General features: G+C 43.0%; 2 protein-coding genes across 7 annotated transcripts in view; one reads left to right on the top strand and one right to left on the bottom strand.

Annotated features, from left to right (window-relative positions):
- Positions 1-13,461, bottom strand: part of coasy (CoA synthase) — a 73,349-nt gene extending 59,888 nt beyond the window's left edge. Inside the window, exons 1-2 of one of the 2 annotated variants that reach the window (XM_041173316.1) lie at positions 13,290-13,461; positions 9,716-10,399 (exon numbers count right to left, since the gene is read on the bottom strand). In XM_041173316.1, coding sequence (XP_041029250.1) covers positions 9,716-10,399; positions 13,290-13,356 — 751 coding nt within the window. In that variant the 5' untranslated portion in view covers positions 13,357-13,461. Of the gene's footprint in view, positions 1-9,715; positions 10,400-13,195 lie in introns of both variants that reach the window. The other variant, XM_041173317.1, reaches the window with a different exon arrangement.
- The window catches only part of cntnap1 (contactin associated protein 1), a 1,152,571-nt gene that overhangs the window by 828,919 nt on the left and 301,451 nt on the right, over positions 1-22,201 (top strand). The gene's annotated exons all lie outside the window — the stretch shown is intronic.

A 22,201-nucleotide genomic window follows, 5' to 3' on the forward strand; every position in this document is an offset into this window, starting at 1 on the left:
AAACTTGCTGTGAAGGCTGAAGATCCTCCAAGGTCCTTTAAATCACGCTCAGTTCCCTATTCAATGCGACAGAAAATCGAGCAGGAACAAAAGCAACTTTAAAACTTTCAGATAATTGAGAAAGTTGATTATGCAGAGTGGGCAGCTCCAATAGTCCCAGTCGTGAAAGATGGCAGGTCTGTCAGAACATGAGGTGACTATAAATTCACATTAATTCTTTCCTAGAAGTGCATTCCAGGAAGTATACAACCATCAGCACACAGAAGTCTACATCAATACAAACAACTATCAGTCAGAATCATGTCATCACCAGCTTTATTCCAGCAGGAATTCCATGGGCAAAATACTGCAGGGCCTCCCTGGTGTAATCTGCTTCCAAGACGACATATTCATCACTGGGAAAAACCTCCCAACTCATTTAGAGAACATAGGCAGCGTCCTGAGTAGACTCAAAAATATGGCATCAAATAAAAAATCCAAATGCTTGTTCCTGAAGCACTCAGTGGTACACCTGGGACATGTGATCGATGAAACTGTCCCCTCAACCTCACTCAGAAAGGTGGAGGCAGTGATGAATGCACCATAACCCAAAAACATTACGGAGCTTCGTCCGTTTTTGGGACTTGTGAATTATTACAGCAAGTTCATTTCCAGTTTGGCTAAGAAGGCAGCACCACTGAATAATCTGAAGAAGAACGCAAAATGGGATTGGTCACAAGCCTGTCAGGAAAATTTCAAGGAACTCAAGCAAGAGCTCACTTCTGCTAAAGTCCTGCCACATTTCAATGAAAAGTTACCTGTCAGCCTGGCTTGTGATGCACCTGGATATGGTTTTGGAGCTATCATCTCCCACATATTTCCTGGTGGCAGCAAAAGACCCATCGAATATGTCTCAAGCACGCTGTTCAAGGCAGAACAAAATTATGCCTAAATTGAGAAGGAAGCTCTTGGACTAATCTATGGAGTCAAGAAGTTCCACCAATGTTTGTATGGGCATAAATTCACATTAATTACAGACCACAAGCCTTTAACCTGGTTGCTTAGCCCGAAGTCACAAACCCCAACACTTGTTGCTGCACGCCTACAAAGATGGGCACTGATCTTATCTGCTTACCAGTAAAAAATTATGTTTCTCTCTACTGAGAACTGTGGAAATGCAGACGCACTTTCCAGGCTTCCGTTACACCACAGCTCCACAACCCAAAGTGAAATCACTGCTTTCAATGTGAACCAGATAGACATGTTACCTGTTAAAGTGGATCAAATTCAACTTGAAATGCAGATGGATGCTGTGCTCTCCAAAGTTTACCTGTACACTCAGAAGGGTTGTTGTATACCTCAAGAAGTGGCTACTGAGCTTAAACCTTACTACATACATGGATTTGAGCTGGCTCTGCAAGACAGTTGTTTGTTATGGGGAATCAGAGTTGTTATTCCTCAAAAATTCCAATCATGAGTGTTAGAAGAACTTCAGTCACATGGGAATTGTCAAAATGAAAGCATTAGCTCGTCTACATGTACGGTGGCCACACCTGGATAAAGACATTGAAGGCATGGTCAGTGATTGCCTTCCATGCCAAGAAATGAAGTCTTCTCTTGCACCTGTCCCATTACATGCTGGACCACTTCTCAGACATACGCTCCTGATTGTGGCGGATGCCAGCAAAGTGGCCTCGTGTTATTCCCATGAAGTCAACTACTTCAGCAAAGGCCATTGATGCTCTCCGGAATGTGTTTACTACTTTTGGATTGCTGGAGCAGATTGTGTCTGACAATGGCACACAGTTGTCATGTGAATTTTGAACATTCCTGAAAAACAATGGGATTAAACAGATTCCCAAGTCACCTTATCACCCATCCTCAAATGATGAAGTGGAGTGCTTTGATGAGACATTTAAAATGGCCATATTGAAGGGGAGGACGCAAACAGATTGGAAGTAGAAAAACTTTTTGATAATGTGTGGTAATACTCCACATTCAACAACAGGCATATCTCCTGCTGAGCTGATGTTTGGAAGGCGACTGCGTACCAGAATGGATTTGCTGTGTCTGGATTTGAAAAGAAAGATTGGTTCAAGGCAATGTGATCAGAAAAGGTCACGTGACAAAAGTAAACCAACTCGTGAGTTTAATCTGGATCAGTCTGTTTGGGTCCGAAATTACTGTGGGACATCAAAGTGGTTCCTGGGAAGAATCATCAAGCATCGAGGACCACTGACCTATGATGTTGAATCTTCCTTAGGAATCTAGAAAAAATGTGCTGATCAGTTTAGAGAAGCCAAATCCAAGGAACTAAATTTCCAGGGGTCTCCAGTTACAGTGGAAGATTTCTGGGAAACATCTGCTCCAGTTGGTGAAACTCAACTTGATTCAACTGACAAACCTTTTTTTTTCATTCATTCACAGGGTATGGGCTTTGCTGGCTGGGCCAGCATTTATTGCCCATCCCTGGTTGTCCTTGTGAAGGCGGTGGTGAGCTGCCTTCTTGATCCGCTACATTCCATGTGGTGTAGGTACACCCACAGTGCTGTTTGGGAGGGAGTTCCAGGATTTTGACCCAGCGACAGTGAAGGAATGGTGATATATTTCCAAGTCAGGATGGTGAGTGACTTGGAGGGGAGCTTCTAGGTGGTGGTGTTTCCATCTATCTCCCCTTATCCTTCTAGGTGGTAGTGGTCGTGGGTTTGGAAGGTGCTGTCGAAGGAGCTGTAGCTGCAATTGTTGAACTTGAACAGAAACAAATGGAACAGCAGAACCTTCCATTTCCAAGCAAACAAACTGAGATACCTAAGCCAAAGCGAATCTGCAAACCACCTGACTGAATTGTTCCTGGCTAAAGCGTTTGTGTTTAATGTTTAAGCTTTTTTGTAAAAAGGGCATTTTAGTTAAAAGAACTGTGATATAAAACCTGCCAGTAGTCCTGGGTGTATTGCCCTCTGGTGGAGAAGAAGGAATAAAGGAACCTTCTGTTTCTCATACAGAAAGTTGAGTTCAGAACCAGATAGCTGTGCGTGTATTCTTAACTGTTAAGTGACAAAACACTTCAGTGCAGTCACTTTCCTCCAGTTAAAAAAAAAGTCTGGTTCTATCAAGCCAGGTTTCACTCTGTGATCTGACTTTTCCAGTATCAGCAGGGATCGTAACAATCACAAAAAGTTTGAAAGCAGCTACAGCAAGTAATTAGAAGGGCAAATAGAACGTAGGCCTTTATTACAAAGGGGATGGAACATAAAAGTAGGGAAGTCTTGCTGACATCCAGCTTTACCTTCCCGTCACCTTTCTAGACCTATTAACTGCCTCTGTGCTGATAGACTGTATCCAGAACTCAGTCCTGGATGAGCAAAAATTTTGAATTAAATTTTGGGAAGACCAAAGCCAGTGGTCTTCAGTGCTCTGTCCCCACCACAAACTTTGTTTCCTAGCTACTGAATCTATCCCTCTCCATACTGAACTGGACTGTTAACAAGCCAGCATCCTATTTAACCCTGAACTGAGCTTCCAACACCAAAACCACCTACTTCCACTTTATCACTGCCTATCTCGAACCCTGCCTGCCTACAAACCTGCCTCAGCCTATCTGAAACCCTCATCCATGCTTCTGTCATCTCCAGACTTGGTTATTCCAATATATTATAAAGGCAAAATACTGCAGATGCTGGAAGTATGAAACAGAAACAAAAAATGCTGGGAAAACTCAGCAGGTCTGGCAGTATCTGTGGAGAGAAAGACAGTTAACATTTCGAGTCTGTATGACTCTTCTTCAGAGCTTAACTTTGATTATTCCATTACTCTCCAGGCCAGCTTCACATCTTCCACCCTCCACAACTATTAAGCTCACCCAAAACTCTGCTGTCCAGGTCCTAAATTTCACCAAGTCCCGCTCATCCATCATCCCTCTGTTCGCTGACCTGCAGTTCTCTCTGCGTTTTAAAATTCCCATTAGTTTTCAAACCTCTAATCTCGTCCAGCCCTACAATCTTCCAATATCTGCACTCCTCCAATGCTGGTCTTTTGCACATTGCCAAGTTTTAATCACTGCACCTTAAGTGGCTATGCCTTCAACCTGCCTAAACCTTAAGCTTTGGAATTCCCTTCCTAAATGTCCATCACTTTAACCCTCTTCTCATTTAAGACACTCCTTAATATCAACAGCTCTGAGCAACTTTTAGTTATCTATTTAACTATTCGTTAATATGGCTTTGGTGTCCAATTTAGTTTGATTAAACTCCTATGAAGTGTCTTGGGACATTTTACAATGTTAAAGGTGCTATATCTAGGCAGGTTGTTGTTACCTACCAAGGTAATGCCCAAATATTTTCTTCATATTCCCTTTTGCACCTTGATTGACGATCACCTCTTCCAATTTTTATTCGCTTGCTCTCTGCCTGCCTGTATGGTGACCAGCTTTTGGAATCCCTCCACTTTCAGTTTATGTTGGAATTTCATCTTGTGCTCCTCAAGCCAAGGAACTTTGAGCTCAAGTCTGTTTGCCCTGGATGTTTAAATCATTCAGGAATTTCCAGTCAGCAAGATACCATAACACAAATTGTAACTATTCTAGCACTGTAACATTTTTAAATTTTACTAAGACATGCTCCACATAATACATTAGTTTCAAACAATAATTTGTTGAGCAGCAGGTCCAATGAAATACAACAAGCTGTATTTACATAGTGCCTTTAAAGTAGAAAAGCATCCCAAGGCACTTCACAGAAGCATTATCAAACAAAATTTGACAAGGTAGCTTACCCAAATTTTTGGCAAACTCTCTCCACAATCTGTTCATTAACTCTGCTGTTACACACAGACCAGGGATTTCACAAACTAAAATAACTAAATAGATTTACTTGCAATATCAGGTACAGCTGCATTTATAGAATAATAAACTAATGATATGACTGGAATGTATAACATATCACAGGCCCTCCTCCAGCTGCTAGAACTGCTTCTTTGAATTAAAATAACCACTGGAAATGTAATTGAGACTCAAGAACAGATATTATAACCAATCAGTCAAGACTTCTTATACCTCTTGATGAGGCATATTTCCCAAATAGTTTTATATTTATATAGCATTTATCAAATTTACAGAGTGTTGTTATCTGAATAATTGTTCAAGCCAGCAAGAAATAAATCTGTATGTAGACTTTGCTTTTGTTTCACTTTCATCGAATTATATTAAAACATGAAAATACAATGGTACAATGCTGTGGATAACCACAATAAAACTAAATCAGAGTCCGAAATTATACAATGACAATTCCAGGGGTGAGAGTGACTGAAGACAAAAAGGTCTGAAATTATTTTGAGACAAGGAACCATGCACACATTATAGCACAATGTGACAAAGTCATTGCAACATGAAGGGTAAGAAAATTGTAGCATTTTTTTAATCATCTGTGGCAAAACGCAAATGCTTCCAGGCCTCTTCAAATGGGTGGAATTGTAAAAGTGCTATGAGATGAGCAGTTACTCACACTTCACAAAAGAGCCAATTATCTTAATCTTGAGAAGTTTAATATCATTAGAAGGTTAGGTATTTATGCTTGCACTGAGATTTCAGCAATTAAATGTTATATTCAAGCATAATCTAATTTACTGAAAAAATAGTTTAAACCACGTTTAGATATTGGTGAAAGTGGTGGGGGTTGTGGGTATGGTGAGGGGTGGGGAGGAGAGGAGGAGGGATTCAGGTAATTTTAGGAATGTAAATCTGCCTATCAAATAACATTCTTTGGTTTGCTAGGGTAAAATGTCCAATCAGCAATAACCCTCACCCGCCCCGGAAACCACATTGTCTCACAGCCATAAAGCACTGCAGGGCTGATTAGTGAGGATCAAGTGGGGCTTAATTCCCGCTCCCTGGAGCTGCTGGCTAATCTGATTGGCCGGCAGCTCCATCAGTCCCAGGAAGCACCGGGGAGGCATTACTGGCCGCTGCAGGGACTGCTGGTGAAGAAAGGACCCCAAGGCCTTGGATCCCTGGAGCAGGCTGGGAAAGTTTGGGATGGTTAGGGAGAGGAGCATTGTGGGTCGAGGTGGGCAGGAAGGAAGATGGGGTTCTGTCTAAGGGGGACAACCCCACGACAGTCAAAGGGCAGTCCTCGAAGAGCAACCGGCCCTCTTTCAATCCACCACTTAAACATTTCAGTTTAAAAATCGGCCTTCTCACTCCCACCCTGCTGCCCAGCTTTTTGTGGTGCGGGCAGCATATTATCAGTATCAATAGGCTTGGTAACAAGCTTAAATCTCCCTTGTTTATTTAAATATTGTGGGCTGGCTGGCGATTTCGGTGTCCGTCACCCCCATGTACTATGGGGGTGAGCTGGGGGCGGGTGGGAAGGTGGTGGGATGGGCACCCATTCCATCATATGTGCACCCTCCCAGTGGAAATACTCCCGATGGAGGCAAATAAAATTCAGCCCAATTAGTGGGAAAGGTTTTAACAAAGAGATTTTTCTCATCTAAACAGATTTTGCAACCAAAGCAAAATTGTATCAGGCACTGAGTTCTCCATTATCCTGGGGTATACCATTGACCAGAAACTGGACTGGACTGGACTAGCCATATAAATACTGTGGCTACAAGCTGCAGGATTCACAACCTCTGACCTGCTCGAGTAACTCACGTCCTGACTCCCCAAAGGCTGTCCACCAGCTACAATGTGCATGTCAGGAGTGTGATGGAATGTTCTCCACTTGCCTGATGAATGCAGCTCCAACAACACTCAAGAAGCTCGACACCGTCCAGGACAAAGCAGCCCGCTTGGTTGGCACTGCATCCACAAACATTCACTCCCTCCACCACTGATGCACAGTGGCAGCAGTGTGTACCATCTACAAGATGCACGACAGCAACTCACCAATGCTCCTTCGACAGCACCTTCAAAACCCGCGACCTCTACCATCTTGAAGGACAAGGCAGCAGGTGCATGGGAACGCCACCACCTGAAGTTCCCCTCCAAGCCACTCACCATCCTAACTTGGGACTAAATCGCTGCTTCTTCACTATCGCCAGCTCAAAATCCTGGAACTCCCTTCCTAACAGCACTGTGGGTGTGCCTACACTTATGCGGACTGCAGCGGTTCAAGAAGGTGGCTCACCACCATCTTCTTAAGGACAATTAGGCATGGGCAATAAATGCTGGCCCAGCCAGCTCCATCCACATTCCGCGAATAAATAAAAAAAACACGGAGCATGCTGCATTCGCAAATAAGAGCTGCAATTTCCTCCACAATGATTCTATGAAGCAAATCCTAACAATAATGGAGATCAATAATCAGCAATACAATGGACAGGGTACAGGAAATATTGATGAAAAGAAGCTATTAAGCTTCACTGAAACCAGGTGGAGCATGTTTATAGACTCAGATTTTGAAATCACTTTTATATTGTGCTAGTGCTAACAACTCCCAACATGCAGATCCTCTATAGCTGGTGGCGTTAGCAGACTGCGAGAGCAGTTTAGCAGTTCACCTTATGTGAATAATGTCTTTAATTTTACCTTAGTCTCTCTCCTAAACCAAGTTTCCTACCAATATTGACAGAGAGGAAGCTGAAATTTAAATATGAATGAGAATAATGACCAGTCACTGATAACTTACCCACTAACTGCTAGTTCAAAGTGAGCTAGGACTGCCTGGCTCGCGTACTATGAGAATAAGTGGAGGTACAATGTGAGTGCTCCCGAGTGCTTGGTCTATCTGGAGAGTTGCTTCAACATTAACGAGAAGACTGATTCCAAGACCAAGCACGCGGTGGTCCTCTACATCAGGACGATTACTTTGTCGTAATCACTGACTGTGAGAGCGAGGAGAGCTGATACCAACGTTCCTGGAGCTGTACAACAGGGAGAAGCTGCTCGAAGGATGGGGGCGGGCGGACGGACAAGAGCGGGACAGCAAAGTCCCTACTTCAGCCAGCACCACTGGCAGCCTGACGGCAGGAGAGGACAGCTGAAAGTCTCCTGCATGCTGGCTGTGGGAATGACCAGGGTTGTGATTGGAGGAGCAGTGAGCATGAGAGCGACAGAGCTGCCCCTCTAATTGTAGATTCTATCTCTGAAGCAGCAGCAAAACTGGGAGGGAGGAAACCCATGATTTGAGGAGCTGGAGCAGCAATTGTGGGAGACACAGAATCTATGATTGGAGGAGCAACTCAGTCTCTCCCGCGTTTGCTGCTCCACTAATCACAACTCTGCCCCAGTTCCAGCTCTCACTGACAAAGTACCGAATTTTTTTAAGGTCTGTACCACCCATGAAGGTCAGAACATGTATATAAAATGGCAGATTTCCGAAACAACAATGTCGGAAATCTGCCAAATGGCAGAAATTTTTCATCCCTGCAATTCTCATTTCGCAATAAAATAGCCTGCATAAATTGGCCTGATAGATCCCTTTAGTCCTTTCAAAATACATACTTGGCATAACTAAGCTAGTATCTTTGAACAGAATTGATAAAGGGGAGTTGGCGGATGCAGTATACTGGGAAAAATATGAGGTTGTTCACTTTGGTAGGAGGAACAGATGTGCAGAGTATCTCTGAAATGGTAAGAGATTAGACAGCGTAGGTGTACAAAGAGACCCGGATGTGCTTACCAATAGGTCACTGAGGGCTGACATGCAGATGGAATAAGCAATTAGGAAGACTAATGGTATTTTAGCCTTTATCGCAAGAGGATTTGAGTGCAGGATGGCAAAAATTTGCTTCAATTGCATAGAAGCTAGATTAGACCAGACCTGGAGTACTGTGTACAGTTTTGGACCCTTACCTTGGGAAGGGTATCACTGCCATAGAAGGAGTGCAATGAAGGTTCACCAGACTTGTTCCCAAGATGTCGGAACTATCCTATGAAGAGAGATTGGGAAAGCTGCACCTGTATAATCCAAAGCTTTTAAGAATGAGAATTTAAGAATCTTTTAAGAAGCTTTTAAGAATCTCATTGAAACCTACAAAATACTTAAAGGGAGACGGTGTAGATGCAGGTAAGATGTTTCCCCTGACTGGGGAATCTAGAACCAGGGCACACAGTTTTAATAAGGGTGAAGCTACTTGGGACTGAGAGGAGGAAAATTTTTTTACTTAGGGGGTTGTGAATATTTGGAATTCTTTAGTCCAGACAACTGTGGAAGCTCAATCATTGGATATGTTTAAAGGAGAGACTGACAGATTTCTAAATATCAAAAGACATAATGGGATATGGGGATTGTGTGGGAAAAAGGAATTGAAGTGGATGAGCAGCCACAATTGTATTGAATAGTGGAGCAGGCTCGACAGGCAGAATGGCCTCCTTCTGCTCCTATGTTTACAACACCTACTTTGAGCAGTTTTTGTATATGCTCAAACTGTACAAATTTCATAATTTATGACAGAGGCACATGGCATTATTGATGAAAGCAAAAAAACTGCGGATGCTGGAAATCCAAAACAAAAATAAAATTACCTGGAAAAACTCAGCAGGTCTGGCAGCATCTGCGGAGAGAAACAAAGTTAATGTTTCGAGTCCGTATGACTCTTCAACAGGCAACTCACCTGTTGAAGAGTCATACGGACTCAAAACGTTAACTGTGTTCCTCTCCGCAGATACTGCCAGACCTGCTGAGTTTTTCCAGGTAATTTTATTTTTGTTTTGGCATTATTGATGTCTGTGCACATTACTCATAGAACACATATTGTACCTAGACAATTACACTCAGGAGTCTTAGACAATACTCACTATTAAGCAGTTCTCCATCAGCCACTCCAATTAACAAACGTTTTCCTGTTAGCAAGCATGATATGCTGAGAAGGATCCTGTGAGCAGAATGGAGTCTGTCGAAAGTTCCACCTAACACAACATCGCTGTAACTCGGAATATTTTCATATAAACTGGAATCCTCCAAATCAGAACTGGAAATGCTCTCCGTACCATCTATACCAGGTTGTAAAAGAATGGTCCTCAAATTGGGTTTGCATAAGTAACATCCAAGAGTATATTTTTCCAGGTACTGCATAACTAAATTGGATTGGTTTAAATCTGTAATTCTGTAGTCTGTTAAGACCACCTCTGGTGGTTCAGACAACATCTGGACTGATGAAAATGGCTGCTGAGTTGAAGGGTGATTTTTAACATTTGAGAGAATTACCCTGATGTCCAGGTGACTGCACACATGAGAACTTTTAGTGTAAACATTAGTTAGCAGTTGGGAAACTTCATGGTTTGCTGGTATGTATACTGGATTGGGTTGAATGTAATTGCCTGTAAGTCCCAATCCTGGATGTAAATGAACATATAAAATGTCCTCAACAAATTTTGCAGTTGCTGTCAAAACTGGAGCAATGCGTAACGGAATAAGGGAAAGTGGAGATGTTAAAACAAGAATACCAGTACGAAACATGGTCATCACTTTTGTTTGATATCCTGAAAGGAAAAGGTAAAAAGTCACAATTAGTCCTTTCATAAGATGTGAGTGTCTTTAGCAAGGTCAAAATTTATTGTCCATCCCTGGTTCTCCCGAGAAGGAAGTGGTGAGCTGTCTTCTTGAACAACTGTTTGATACTACCAAGTGGTTTGTCTACCACATTATTGTGGGATTGGATTCACACATAAGGCCTGACTGGATTAGGATGGCAAGTTTCCTTCCCTAAAGGACACATTTGTGAACCAGTTATATTTTTACAATAATCCATCAGCTGCATAATCATTTTTACTGAGACAAGTTTTTTTATTTCCTGACCTTTCTAAAAAAAACTAAAATCAAAGTCTAAAACCATCATGGCAGGATTGGATCTCATGCTCTCTGGATTATTAGTCTAGTCATAATTCAGTAAGCGTTTTTGAGAAGTTAGAAGAGTATGGACAAAATAAAGGCAGTGCCAGATTCATTTCAAAAGTTGTGTGCTTTGTACAAGACCCAAGGAGTTGAAGGGAGTGGCAGCACAAACAGGAAGTTGGTTCAAGGACAGAAAATGGAGTTTCAGTATAATGCATCTTTTCCAGGCTGCATGAGTGGTGTGTTGGGACTAAACCACATCTCTATTTAAATAAATTATGGACTTGGAATAGAGTGTGGAAACATACAGACAATACAAAAGTGGAGATCATAAGTGTGAAGATAAATAAGGCAAGCATCAACAGGGTTAGCAGATTGGATAGACGTTAATGTAGAAAAACGTAACATGATACATTTTGGAAGAAAGAGTAAGACATTGGAGAGACTCAGACTCTCTTTAGTATTGCAGCAGTTCAAGTCGGTCAATCACCATCTTCAAGGGGCAACCAAGAATGGGCAATAATTAAGCCGTGTCAGCAACACACAAATCTATGAACAAAACATTTAAAGAGGTATGAAAGACATTCAAATGATGAGGAATTTTGACAACATAAATATAAAAATTCCACCACAGTAGCTGGTGGAATTTAAATACAATTCATTTTTTAAAATTCATTCATGGGATGTGGACTTGGCTGGCCAGACCAGCATTTATTGCCCACCCTTAACTGCCCTTGAGAAGGTGGTAGTGAGCTGCCTTCTTGAACCACTGCAGTCCCTGTGGTGTTAGGGAGGGCATTCCAGGGTTTTGACCTAGCGACAGTGAAGGAACGGCGATTTAGTTCTAAGTCAGGATGGTGAGTTGCTTGGAGGGGAACTTCCAGGTGGTGGCATTCCCATGTGTCTGCTGCTCTTGTCCTTCTAGGTGGTAGTGGTCGTGGGTTTGGAAGGTGCTATCTAAGGAGCCTTGTTGAGTTCCTGCAGTGCATCTTGTAGATGGTACACACTGCTGCTATTGTGTGTCAGTAGTGGAGGACGTGAATGTTTGTGGAAGGGATGCCAGTCAAGCAGGCTTTGGCCTGGATGGTCTCGATCTTGAGTGTTGTTGGAGCTGCACTCACCCAGGCAAGTGGGGAGTACTCCATCACACTTCTGACTTTTGCCTTGTAGGTGGAGGACAGGCTTTGGGGAGTTATGAGATGAGTTACTTGCTGCAGAATTCCTAACCTCTAACCCTGCTCTTGCAGCCAGTGTTTATATGGCTAGTCCAGTTCAGTTTCTGGTCAATGGTAACCTCCAGGATGTTGATAGTGGGGGATTCAGTGATGGTAATGCCACGGAATGTCAAGGGGTGATGGTTGCATTCTCTTTTGTTGGAGATGGCTGTTGCCTGGCACTTGTGTGGCACAAAAGTTACTTGCCACTTGTCAGCCCAAGCCTGGATATTGTCTAGGTCTTGCTGCATTTGGACATGGACTGTTTCAGTATCTGATGAGTTGGAAATGATGCTGAACATTGCACAATCATCAGCAAACATCCGCACTTCTGACGTTATGATAGAAGGAAGGTCGTTGATGAAGCAGCTGAAGATGGTTGGGCCGAGGACACTACCCTGAGGAACTCCTGCAATATTGTCCTGGAGCTGAGATGACTGACCTCCAACAACCACAACCATCCTCCTGTGTTCCTTTGTGCTATATTATGCTAATCTCAGTGATAGTGACATGACAATTATCATTGATTATTGTAAAAACCCATCCAGTTTACTGATGTCTTTGAGGGAAGGAAATCTGCTGTCCTTAGCTGGTCTGACCTACATGTGACTCCATACCCAAAGCAATGTGGTTGACTCTTAAATGCCCTCAGTGGGCAACACCCACACCTCACGAAAGAATAAAAATAAGTTTGCCCCAAGTTGCTCAATGGAGGACAAAATGTAAGATTATCAAGAAGGATCAAAGGAAGAGCAAAAGGGGAGGGTGCGAGGTTTCTAAGCCGGTTAAGAAAGCAAAGTGGACACAGGGAAAGGAGGAACAAAACAAAAACAGAATTACCTGGAAAAACTCAGCAGGTCTGGCAGCATCGGTGGAGAAGATGCTGCCAGACCTGCTGAGTTTTTCCAGGTAATTCTGTTTTTGTTTTGGATTTCCAGCGTCCGCAGTTTTTTGTTTTTATCACAGGGAAAGGAGGGTTTGGGTTTTTTTTGGGAGCGGTGGGGGGGGGGGGGGGGTGAGGGACAGCCCAGGGGATGGTGGGCCGAAGGGCGTTGGGGGCTAAGGAACAGCACAGGGGGCGATGGACCGAAGGGTCAGCTGGTCAGTGTCGCAGCGGCCTAGAGCTGAGGGAGCCCCCGAAGGTCAGTTTGATTCTCAGCCACCCGGATTGGGCCTTCCTGGGAAGCATAAATGCGCTAAACCCGTGTCCTCTGGAGGCCGCGCACTCACTGCTCTCGGGAGAAGATTATCATCGTCCCGGAGATTCAGGCCTAAATCCTCGGTCCCGAGTAGGAGCCAAACCCGGAACAACAGCAACACCCACCTAGATCCGCAGGGCGCACCAACAACTGCTCCCAATGGTCCAGCGGCACAGCAACGCCTCCTCCCATTGGCCCAGTTGCCCGGTGACGTCACTGCACAACCTTAAAGCTGTTGGTAAAAACAAAAAAACTGCGGATGCTGGAAATCCAAAACAAAAACAGAATTACCTGGAAAAACTCAGCAGGTCTGGCAGCATCGGCGGAGAAGAAAAGAGTTGACGTTTCGAGTCTGTCGAAGGGTCATGAGGACTCGAAACGTCAACTCTTTTCTTCTCCGCTGATGCTGCCAGACCTGCTGAGCTTTTCCAGGTAATTCTGTTTTTGTTTTAAAGCTGTTGGACCGGTTTTAGCCAATATATCCGGAATGATGAGAAAATGCTAAATATAATAGTATAATAGTAATAGAATGAATGATAATATAATGAAAGGTAGCTAGAGTTTATGGAATTAAAGAAACTTGGAAGAGACGAGGAAATTGAAAAATAAATGAAAAAGCGTGGGGAAAAGGCACTGAGGATAACAAGGACACAGATTGACTCTGGGTCATTCAATATCCATTATCAAAGTGGTTCAGTAACACCATGACTGATCAAGCTGACCACGATGACCAAGCTGAACAAGTCCTGAAGGGCATAGCTGCCAGATTGGGCCTGCGGCAAGTGGTGAGAGAATCAAGAGGGAAAAAACCTCATCTTTCATCTTGGCACTCCACAGCTTTCTGGACTCATAGACTTCAACAGTTTTAGATTATACAATCATACGAATTAGCAGTGGACCATTCGGCCCCTTGAACTTGTCCTGCTGTTTGATAAGACCATGGCTGATCTGATTGTGGCTGCAACTCCACATTCTGCCTATCTCTGAAAATGTTTGACTCCTTGTAAGTCAAGAATCAGTCTATCTCTGCTTTAAAAAATATTCAATGACCTTGCCTTCACCACTCTCTGGGAAAGAGTGCTCCAAAGATTCACAATCCTCCGAGAGAAAACATTTCTTCTCATTTCCGTCTTAAATGAGAAACCCTTTATTTTTAAACTGTGCAAGGGGAAACATCTTTCAGTATTCACCCTGTCAAGTCCCCTCAAGATCTTATATATTTCAATAAGCTCATTCTTCTAAACTCCAATGGATACAGACCCAGCCTATCCAATCTTTCCTTGTAAGATAAACCCCTATCCCAGGTATCAGGTGAGGGAAGCTTCTCTGAACTGCTTCTTAAATAAGGAGACCAAAACTGCACACGGTACTCTAGATGTGGTTTCACCAATAATCTGTACAACTGTAGCAAAACACCCCTACTTTTATATTCCATTCCTCTTGCAATAAACGCCACTTGCCTTCCTAATGACTTGCTGTACATGCATACTAACCTTTCCTGATTCATGTATCAGGGCACCCAGACCCCTCTGTACTTCAGAGTTCTGCAGTCTGTCTCCATTTAAATAATATGTTGCTTTTCAATTCTTCCTGCCAAAATGGAAAAGTTCAAATTTTCCCACATTATATCCATCTGCCAAATTTTTGCTCACTCAGTTAACCTACCTATGCCCCTTTGCAGACTCCTGATGTCCTCTTCACAACTTACTTTCCTACCTATCTTCGTGTCATCAGAAAATTTAGCAACCATACTTTTGGACCCTTCATCCCAAGTCATTGATATAACTTGTAAGTAGTTGAGGCCCCGGCACTGATCCCTGTGGCACTCCACTCGTCACATCTTGCCAACCCAAAAATGACCCATTTATTCCTACTCTCTGCTTCCTGTTAGCTAACCAATCCTCTATCCATGTTAATATGTTAACCCTACACAATGAGCTGTTATTTTGTATAGTAATCTTTGATTTGGCACCTTGTCAAATGCCTTCTGGAAATCTAAGTACAGTACATTCACAGGTTCCCCTTTATCCGCATCGCTTGTTACTTCCTCAAAGAAGTCCAATAAATTAGTCAAACATGATTTCCCTTTCACAAAACCATGTTGTCTCTGCTGATTATATTGAGATTTTTTAATTGCCCTGCTATAACCTCCTTAATAATTGATTCCAGCAATAACCTGCGACAGATTAAGCTAACTGGCCTGTAGTTTCCTGCTTTCTGTCTCTCTTTTCTTAACTCAAGGAGTCAATTTGCTATATTCCAATCTGATGAGACCTTTCCAGAACCCAGGGAATGTTGTAAAGTTAAAGCCAGTGTATCCACTATCTAAGCAGTCACTTCTTTTAAGACCCTATGACGGAGTTCATCAGGATCTGGGGACTTGTAAGCTTTTAGTTCTAATAGTTTTCTCAGTACCCTTTGCTGGTGATTGTAATTGTTTTAAATTCGTCCCTTGCTTTAACCTCCTGATTCACAATTATTTTTGGGATGGTATTTGTACCCTCTGTAGTGAAGACACATGCAAAATATCTGTTCAAGTTCATTCACTATGTCCTTATTTTCCATTATTAATTCCCCAGACTCACTCTGTAAGGGACCAACGCTCACTTTACTTAATTTTTTCCTTTTGAAATACCTGTAGAAACTCTCACTATCTGTTTTTATATTTCCATCAAGCTTTCGCTCACACTCTAATTTCTCCCTCCTTATCAATTTTTTTAGTCATTCTTTGCTGTTCTTTATATTCTGTCCAATCTTCTGACCAGCCACTCATCTTTGCAGAATTATACACTTTTTCTTTCAATTTGATACTAACTTTAACTTCTTTTTTTAAATTTCTGTCTATTAAGTTTTAACAACAAACATAATGGTAAAAGTAGGGAAAATCCCAAGATATTGTATAAGTATATCATTGGGAAGAGGATAACCAGGGAGCGTAGGGCCCATTAGGGACCAAGGGGCCAATCTATGGGTGGAGCCAGAGGACATCATTAGAGTGTTGAACCGAATACTTCACATCCGTCTTCACCCAAGAGACTGAGGATGAAGGTATGGAACTTGGGGAGAGAGACTGCAAAGTTCTTGAGCAAATTGATATAGGGAGTGACAAGGTATTGGAGGTGTTGGCAGGCTTATAAGTGGATAAATCTCCAGGTGCAGATGATTTGTGTCCCAGGCTGCTGAGGGAGGCAAGGGAGGAGATCGCAGGGGCTCTGACCCAAATTTTTAATTCCTCTCCGGCCACAGGGGACCTGCCAGAGGATTTGAAAACAGCTAATGTGGTTCCGCTATTTAAGAAGGGTTGTAGAGATAGAGGGAACTACAGACCAATGAGTCTCACGTGAGGGAAACTATTGGAGAAAATTCTGAAGGAGAGAATCTATCTTCTCTCTTGGAGAGGCGAGGTTTGATGAGGGATAGTCAGCATGGCTTTGTCAGTGGGAGGTCACGCCTAACGATTTTGATTGCATTTTTTGAGGAGGTGACCAGGTGTGTAGATAAGGGTAGTATAGTTGATGTAACTTATATGGATTTCAGCAAAGCCTTTGGACAAGGTCCCACATGGTAGATTTATAAAGAAGGCAAATGCACATGGAATACAGGGTAATTTGAAAAGGTGGATTCAAAATTGACTTAATTGTAGGAGACAGAGGATGATGACAGAAGGATGCTTTAGTGACTGGAAGTCAGTTTTGAGTGGCGTAGCACAGGGATCTGTGCTGGGTCCCCTATTATTTGTCATTAATATAGAACGACATAGATGACTTTGTGGGGGGTAGGATTAGTAAGTTTGCAGATGACACAAAGATTGGCCGGGTGGTTAACAGTGAGGTTGAGTGTCTTGGGCTACAGGGAGATATAGACGGGATGGTCAAATGGGCAGATAAATGGCAGATGGAATTTAACCCTGAAAAGTGTGAGGTGATACACTTTAGAAGGAGTAATTTGACAAGGAAGTATTCAATGAATGGCATGACACTAGGAAGTTCTGAGGAACAAAGGGACCTTGGTGTGTGTGTCCATAGATCCCTGAAGGCAGAGGGGCATGTTAGTAGGGTGGTGAAAAAGGCATATGGGACACTTGCCTTTATCAATCGAGGCATAGATTGCAAAAGTAGGGAGGGCATGTTGGAGTGTATAGAACCTTGGTGAGGCCACAGCTGGAGTACTGTGTGCAGTTCTGGTCGCCACATTATAGGAAGGATGTGATTACACTGGTGGGGGTGCAGATGAGATTCACCAGGATGTTGCCTGGGATGAAACATTTAAGTTATGAAGAGAGGTTGGATAGACTTGGGTTATTTTCACTGGAGCAGGGAAGACTGAGGGACGACCTGCTCGAGGTCTACAAGATTATGAGGGGCAAGGACAGGATGGATAGGGAGCAGCTGTTCCCCTTAGTTGAAGGGTCAATCACGAGGGGACATAAGTTCAAGGTGAGGGGCAGGAGGTTTAGGGGGGATGTGAGGGAAAACCTTTTTTACCCAGAGGGTGGTGACGGTCTGGAATGCGCTGCCTGGGAGGGTGGTGGAGGCGGGTTGCCTCACATCCTTTAAAAAGTACCTGGATGAGCACTTGGCAAGTCATAACATTCAAGGCTACGGGCCAAGTGCTGGTAAATGGGATTAGGTAGGTAGGTCAGGTGTTTCTCACGTGTTGGTGCAGACTCGATGGGCCTAAGGGCCTCTTCTGCACTGTGTGATTCTGTGATAATGAGTAACAGTACAAAAAAAAGCTTACAGTACAGCAATAATTTAATACACAAATATTTGGAAGAGAAAGAGAAAGAAAAAGGGAAAAGAAAAGAGAACTAGAAGGAAGGAGAAGAAAAAGGAAAGAAAAAATTAACAACCATAGGTCAAATATAGTTTCACCTGATATGATACATACAACCTAAGTAGGGTCAGTTATATGAAAGTAGAGAGCTGTAGTTCCTCAAAATAATCTAAGAAAGGTTACCAAGCTACATAAAATCCATCCAGGGAGCCTCTTAGTGTAGTTTATTTTCTCAAGTTTAAGATTCTGCATAAGATCAATTAGTAAAAGAAAATGGGGCAGACTGTTTCCAATTTAATAGAATAATATATCCAGCCAATAATGTTGAAAAGACAAGTGCATCAGTCTGAACTTTTATAAGAAGGATGCCATTTGGTCCCACTCCAAAGAGTGCTGTAATAGGAGAAGGGTCAATGTTGCTATTAAAAATATGAGAGTGATGTAAATATTTGTGTGCAAAACAAAGCCAATTTAGGACATAGCCAGAACCTATGAATTGGAGAGGCTGGGGCAGTGGCAGTATGGCATTTATCAAAGGTTGGATCAAAATTTGAATAAATCTTAGATAATTTCACTTTGCATAGATGGATAGGATGTAAGATTTTAAATTGTAGTAACGCATGTCGTGCATATACCGATGAGGAATGAACACAAGAGAGAATAGACTTCCAGTTAACTTTTGGTAAGTTGGAGTCAAAATCTTGATCCCAAAGTGTTTTTAAGGTAGAAAGCAAAGGGCAGTTTAGTGAAAAAATTAGAGAATACAATTTGGAAATGAACTCTCAAACAAAAGGATTTCGTTCTAATATAATATTTATCAGTGATTTAGTGGGCAATAAGGGAAACTGAGTAATTTTTTTGTGCGAAAATATTATGGGCTGGATTTTACCGTCAGCGAGCAGCAGTGGGGCCCATTCACCAACGTGTAAAATGACGCGCGGTGACATCGAGTGGAACTCCCGACGTCACTGCGCCACATTTAAATTTTCAGGAAGGCAGGGGCACAGCAAAATCAGCTGCACACCCGCTGACCTGTCACTGGCCAATTGAGGCCATTGACAGATCAATTAAAGTAATTAGTGGACCTGCCCGTCCAACCGTAAGGGAACTGGAAAAAACATGAAACCTCATCCATGGGCTGGATGAGGTTTCATGTAGGGTTTTAAAAATTTTAATAAAGTTTTTTTGGAAATTATGAACATGTCCCAACTCATGTCACATGACGGGGCATGTAAGGGAATTTTTTTTGTTCTATTTTTAATATTTTTGAAAGTAGAGCCAATCTCCCTAAGGCAGCACTTAGCCTCAGAGAGATGACTGTGCTTTTTCATGCGCATGCGCAAAAGAGCGCACTCTCAACTTCAGGAATCCCCCCCTCACCACCTGCACAGGGAGCGCATAGCGCTTCTGTGCAGACATCATGCTGGGCAGGCCTTAATTGGCCCGCCCACGTAAAATGGCGCCGCGCCTCCAATCGAGGGCGCTGATCCGAAGCGTGCCTGCCCATGCCGGCCCATCAACTTCCCCCCCCCCAATGGGGGGGAAAATTCAGCCCTATCAATTTATAAGTTAGCAAGAGTTTGATGCCTCTTGTGTGCCAGACTTGAAAGGCAGAATCTCCTAATGAAGATGGAAATAAATCATTTGCATCAATAGGGCTGCATAAAGACAGAGATTGCAGCCCAAAGTGTGTTCTGAACTGGGTCCAAATCCTAAATGTTTAATGAAAGGGTTTGATGAAAAGTGACTGATTGAGAAAGGAGTGGAGGAACACAACAGAGCAGGCAGAGATGTGGATTGACAGGAGACTGCCTCCAATTACACCCACACTAAATTAGCCAAGTCCGAATGAAGCCAAAAATAAACTGAAAATTTGGCAGTGCCAAACTACCCAAATGCTTGGGTCTTTGTAGAAAAACTTTACGAATTCTGGGTGTTTTCTTATTCCAAATAAAGGAAAAATTAATTGGTCTATTGCAACAAAAAATGTTTGGGGATAAACAATAGAATGCACTCAAACAAGTATAGAAATTTTGGCAAAATATCTATATTCACAGAATTTATACAACCAACGAAAGAAAGGTGTAAGCTGGACCAATGTGCTAAGTCCTGCTTTGCATGTACCAACAAAGGGTCAAAATTGAGCTTAAAAAAGGTTACCAATGGGTCTAGTAATTAAAATTCCTAAATACTTAAAACTGTTTACTGAGACCTTGAAAGTGGGGGGGGGGGGACTTTTTGCAATAGAGTTAATAGGAAAACTTTCATTCTTTTGCAAATTAATTTTTAAACCTGAAATATGACCAAATCGCTCAAGAATAGAGAAAATGTGTGGGAGAATTGAGGCCGGATTAGAGATGTAAAGAAGCAGGTCATCAGCATGTAGGGAGAGTTTCTGCTCCACTCCACCCCACATAACACTCTGTGTATCTCCACAGGTCTGCAGTGAAATTGCCAGGGACTCATTAGCAATAGCGAAAAGTAGTGGAGGTGGGGGAAGGGGACAGCCCTGTCTGCTACCTCGATGGAGCTCAAAGAGTGGATATTATTTGTGTGTACTGAAGTAACTGGGGAAGAATACAATAGTTTTATCCATTTTATAAAAATGGGTCCAAATCCAAATCTTTGAAGAGTGAAGAAAAGGTAGTGCCATTCCAATCTATCAAAAGCCTTTTCTGCATCCATTGTTATAAGAACCTCAGGCACAGGAGTAGTTGAATGTGTATAAATAATATTGAAAAGATGCCTTAAATTAGACAAGGATTGCCTGCCCTGTATAAAACCTGTCTGGTCAGGAGAGATAATACATGGAAGACAAGTTCAAGACAGTGGGCTAAAGCTTTAGCTAGTATCTTGAAATCCGCATTTAAAAGGGAAATAGGCTGGAATGAACTATAATGCAGAGGAAAACAAAAACAAAATTACCTCGAAAAACTCAGCAGGTCTGGCAGCATCGGCGGAGAAGAAAAGAGTTGACCTTTCGAGTCCACATGACCCTTCAACAGAACTAGGTGAATCCAAGGAAGGGGTGAAAGATAAGCTGGTTTAAGGTGTGTGGGGGGGGTTGGGTGGGGGAAGAGAAGTGGAGGGGGGTGGTGTGGTTGTAGGGATAAGCAAGCAGTGATAGAAGCAGATCATCAAAAGATGTCACAGACAAAAGAACAAAAGAACACATAGGTGTTGAAGTTGGTGATATTATCTAAACGAATGTGCTAATTAAGAATGGATGGTAGGGCACTCAAGGTATAGCTCTAGTGGGGGTGCGGGGAGCATAAAAGATTTAAAAATATTTAAAAATAATGGAAATAGGTGGGAAAAAGAAAAATCTATATAATTTATTGGAAAAAACAAAAGGAAGGGGGAAGAATCAGAAAGGGGGTGGGGATGGAGGAGGGAGTTCAAGACCTAAAGTTGTTGAATTCAATATTCAGTCCGGAAGGCTGTAAAGTGCCTTGTCGGAAGATGAGGTGCTGTTCCTCCAGTTTGTGTTGGGCTTCACTGGAACAATGCAGCAAGCCAAGGACAGACATGTGGGCAAGGGAGCAGGGTGGAGTGTTAAAATGGCAAGCGACAGGGAGGTTTGGGTCATTCTTGCGGACAGACCGCAGGTGTTCTGCAAAGCGGTCGCCCAGTTTACATTTGGTCTCTCCAATGCAGAGGAGACCGCACTGGGAGCAACAAATACAGCAGACTAAGTTGGGGGAAATGCAAGTGAAATGCTGCTTCACTTGAAAGGAGTGTTTGGGATCTTGGACGGTGAGGAGAGAGGAAATGAAGGGGCAGGTGTTACATCTTTTGCGTGGGCATGGGGAGGTGCCATAGGTGGGGGTTGAGGAGTAGGGGGTGATGGAGGAGTGGACCAGGGTGTCCCGGATGGAACGATCCCTATGGAATGCCGACAGGGGGGGTGAAGGGAAGATGTGTTTGGTGGTGGCATCATGCTGGAGTTGGCGGAAATGGCGGAGGATGATCCTTTGAATGCGGAGGCTGGTGGGGTGATAAGTGAGGACAAGGAGGACACTATCATGTTTCTGGGAGGGAGGAGAAGGCGTAAGGGCGGATGCGCGGGAGATGGGCCAGGCACGGTTGAAGAGGGACATGTCAGAGGAACTGTTTTTGAAGATAGCATCATCGGAACAGATGCGACGGAGGTGAAGGAACTGAGAGAATGGGATGGAGTCCTTACAAGAAGCGGGGTGTGAGGAGCTGTAGTCGAGGTAGCTGTGGGAGTCGATAGGCTTGTAATGGATATTGGTGGACA

Source organism: Carcharodon carcharias, chromosome 23 (genome assembly GCF_017639515.1).
Source record: "Carcharodon carcharias isolate sCarCar2 chromosome 23, sCarCar2.pri, whole genome shotgun sequence".
Lineage (NCBI taxonomy): Eukaryota > Metazoa > Chordata > Chondrichthyes > Lamniformes > Lamnidae > Carcharodon > Carcharodon carcharias.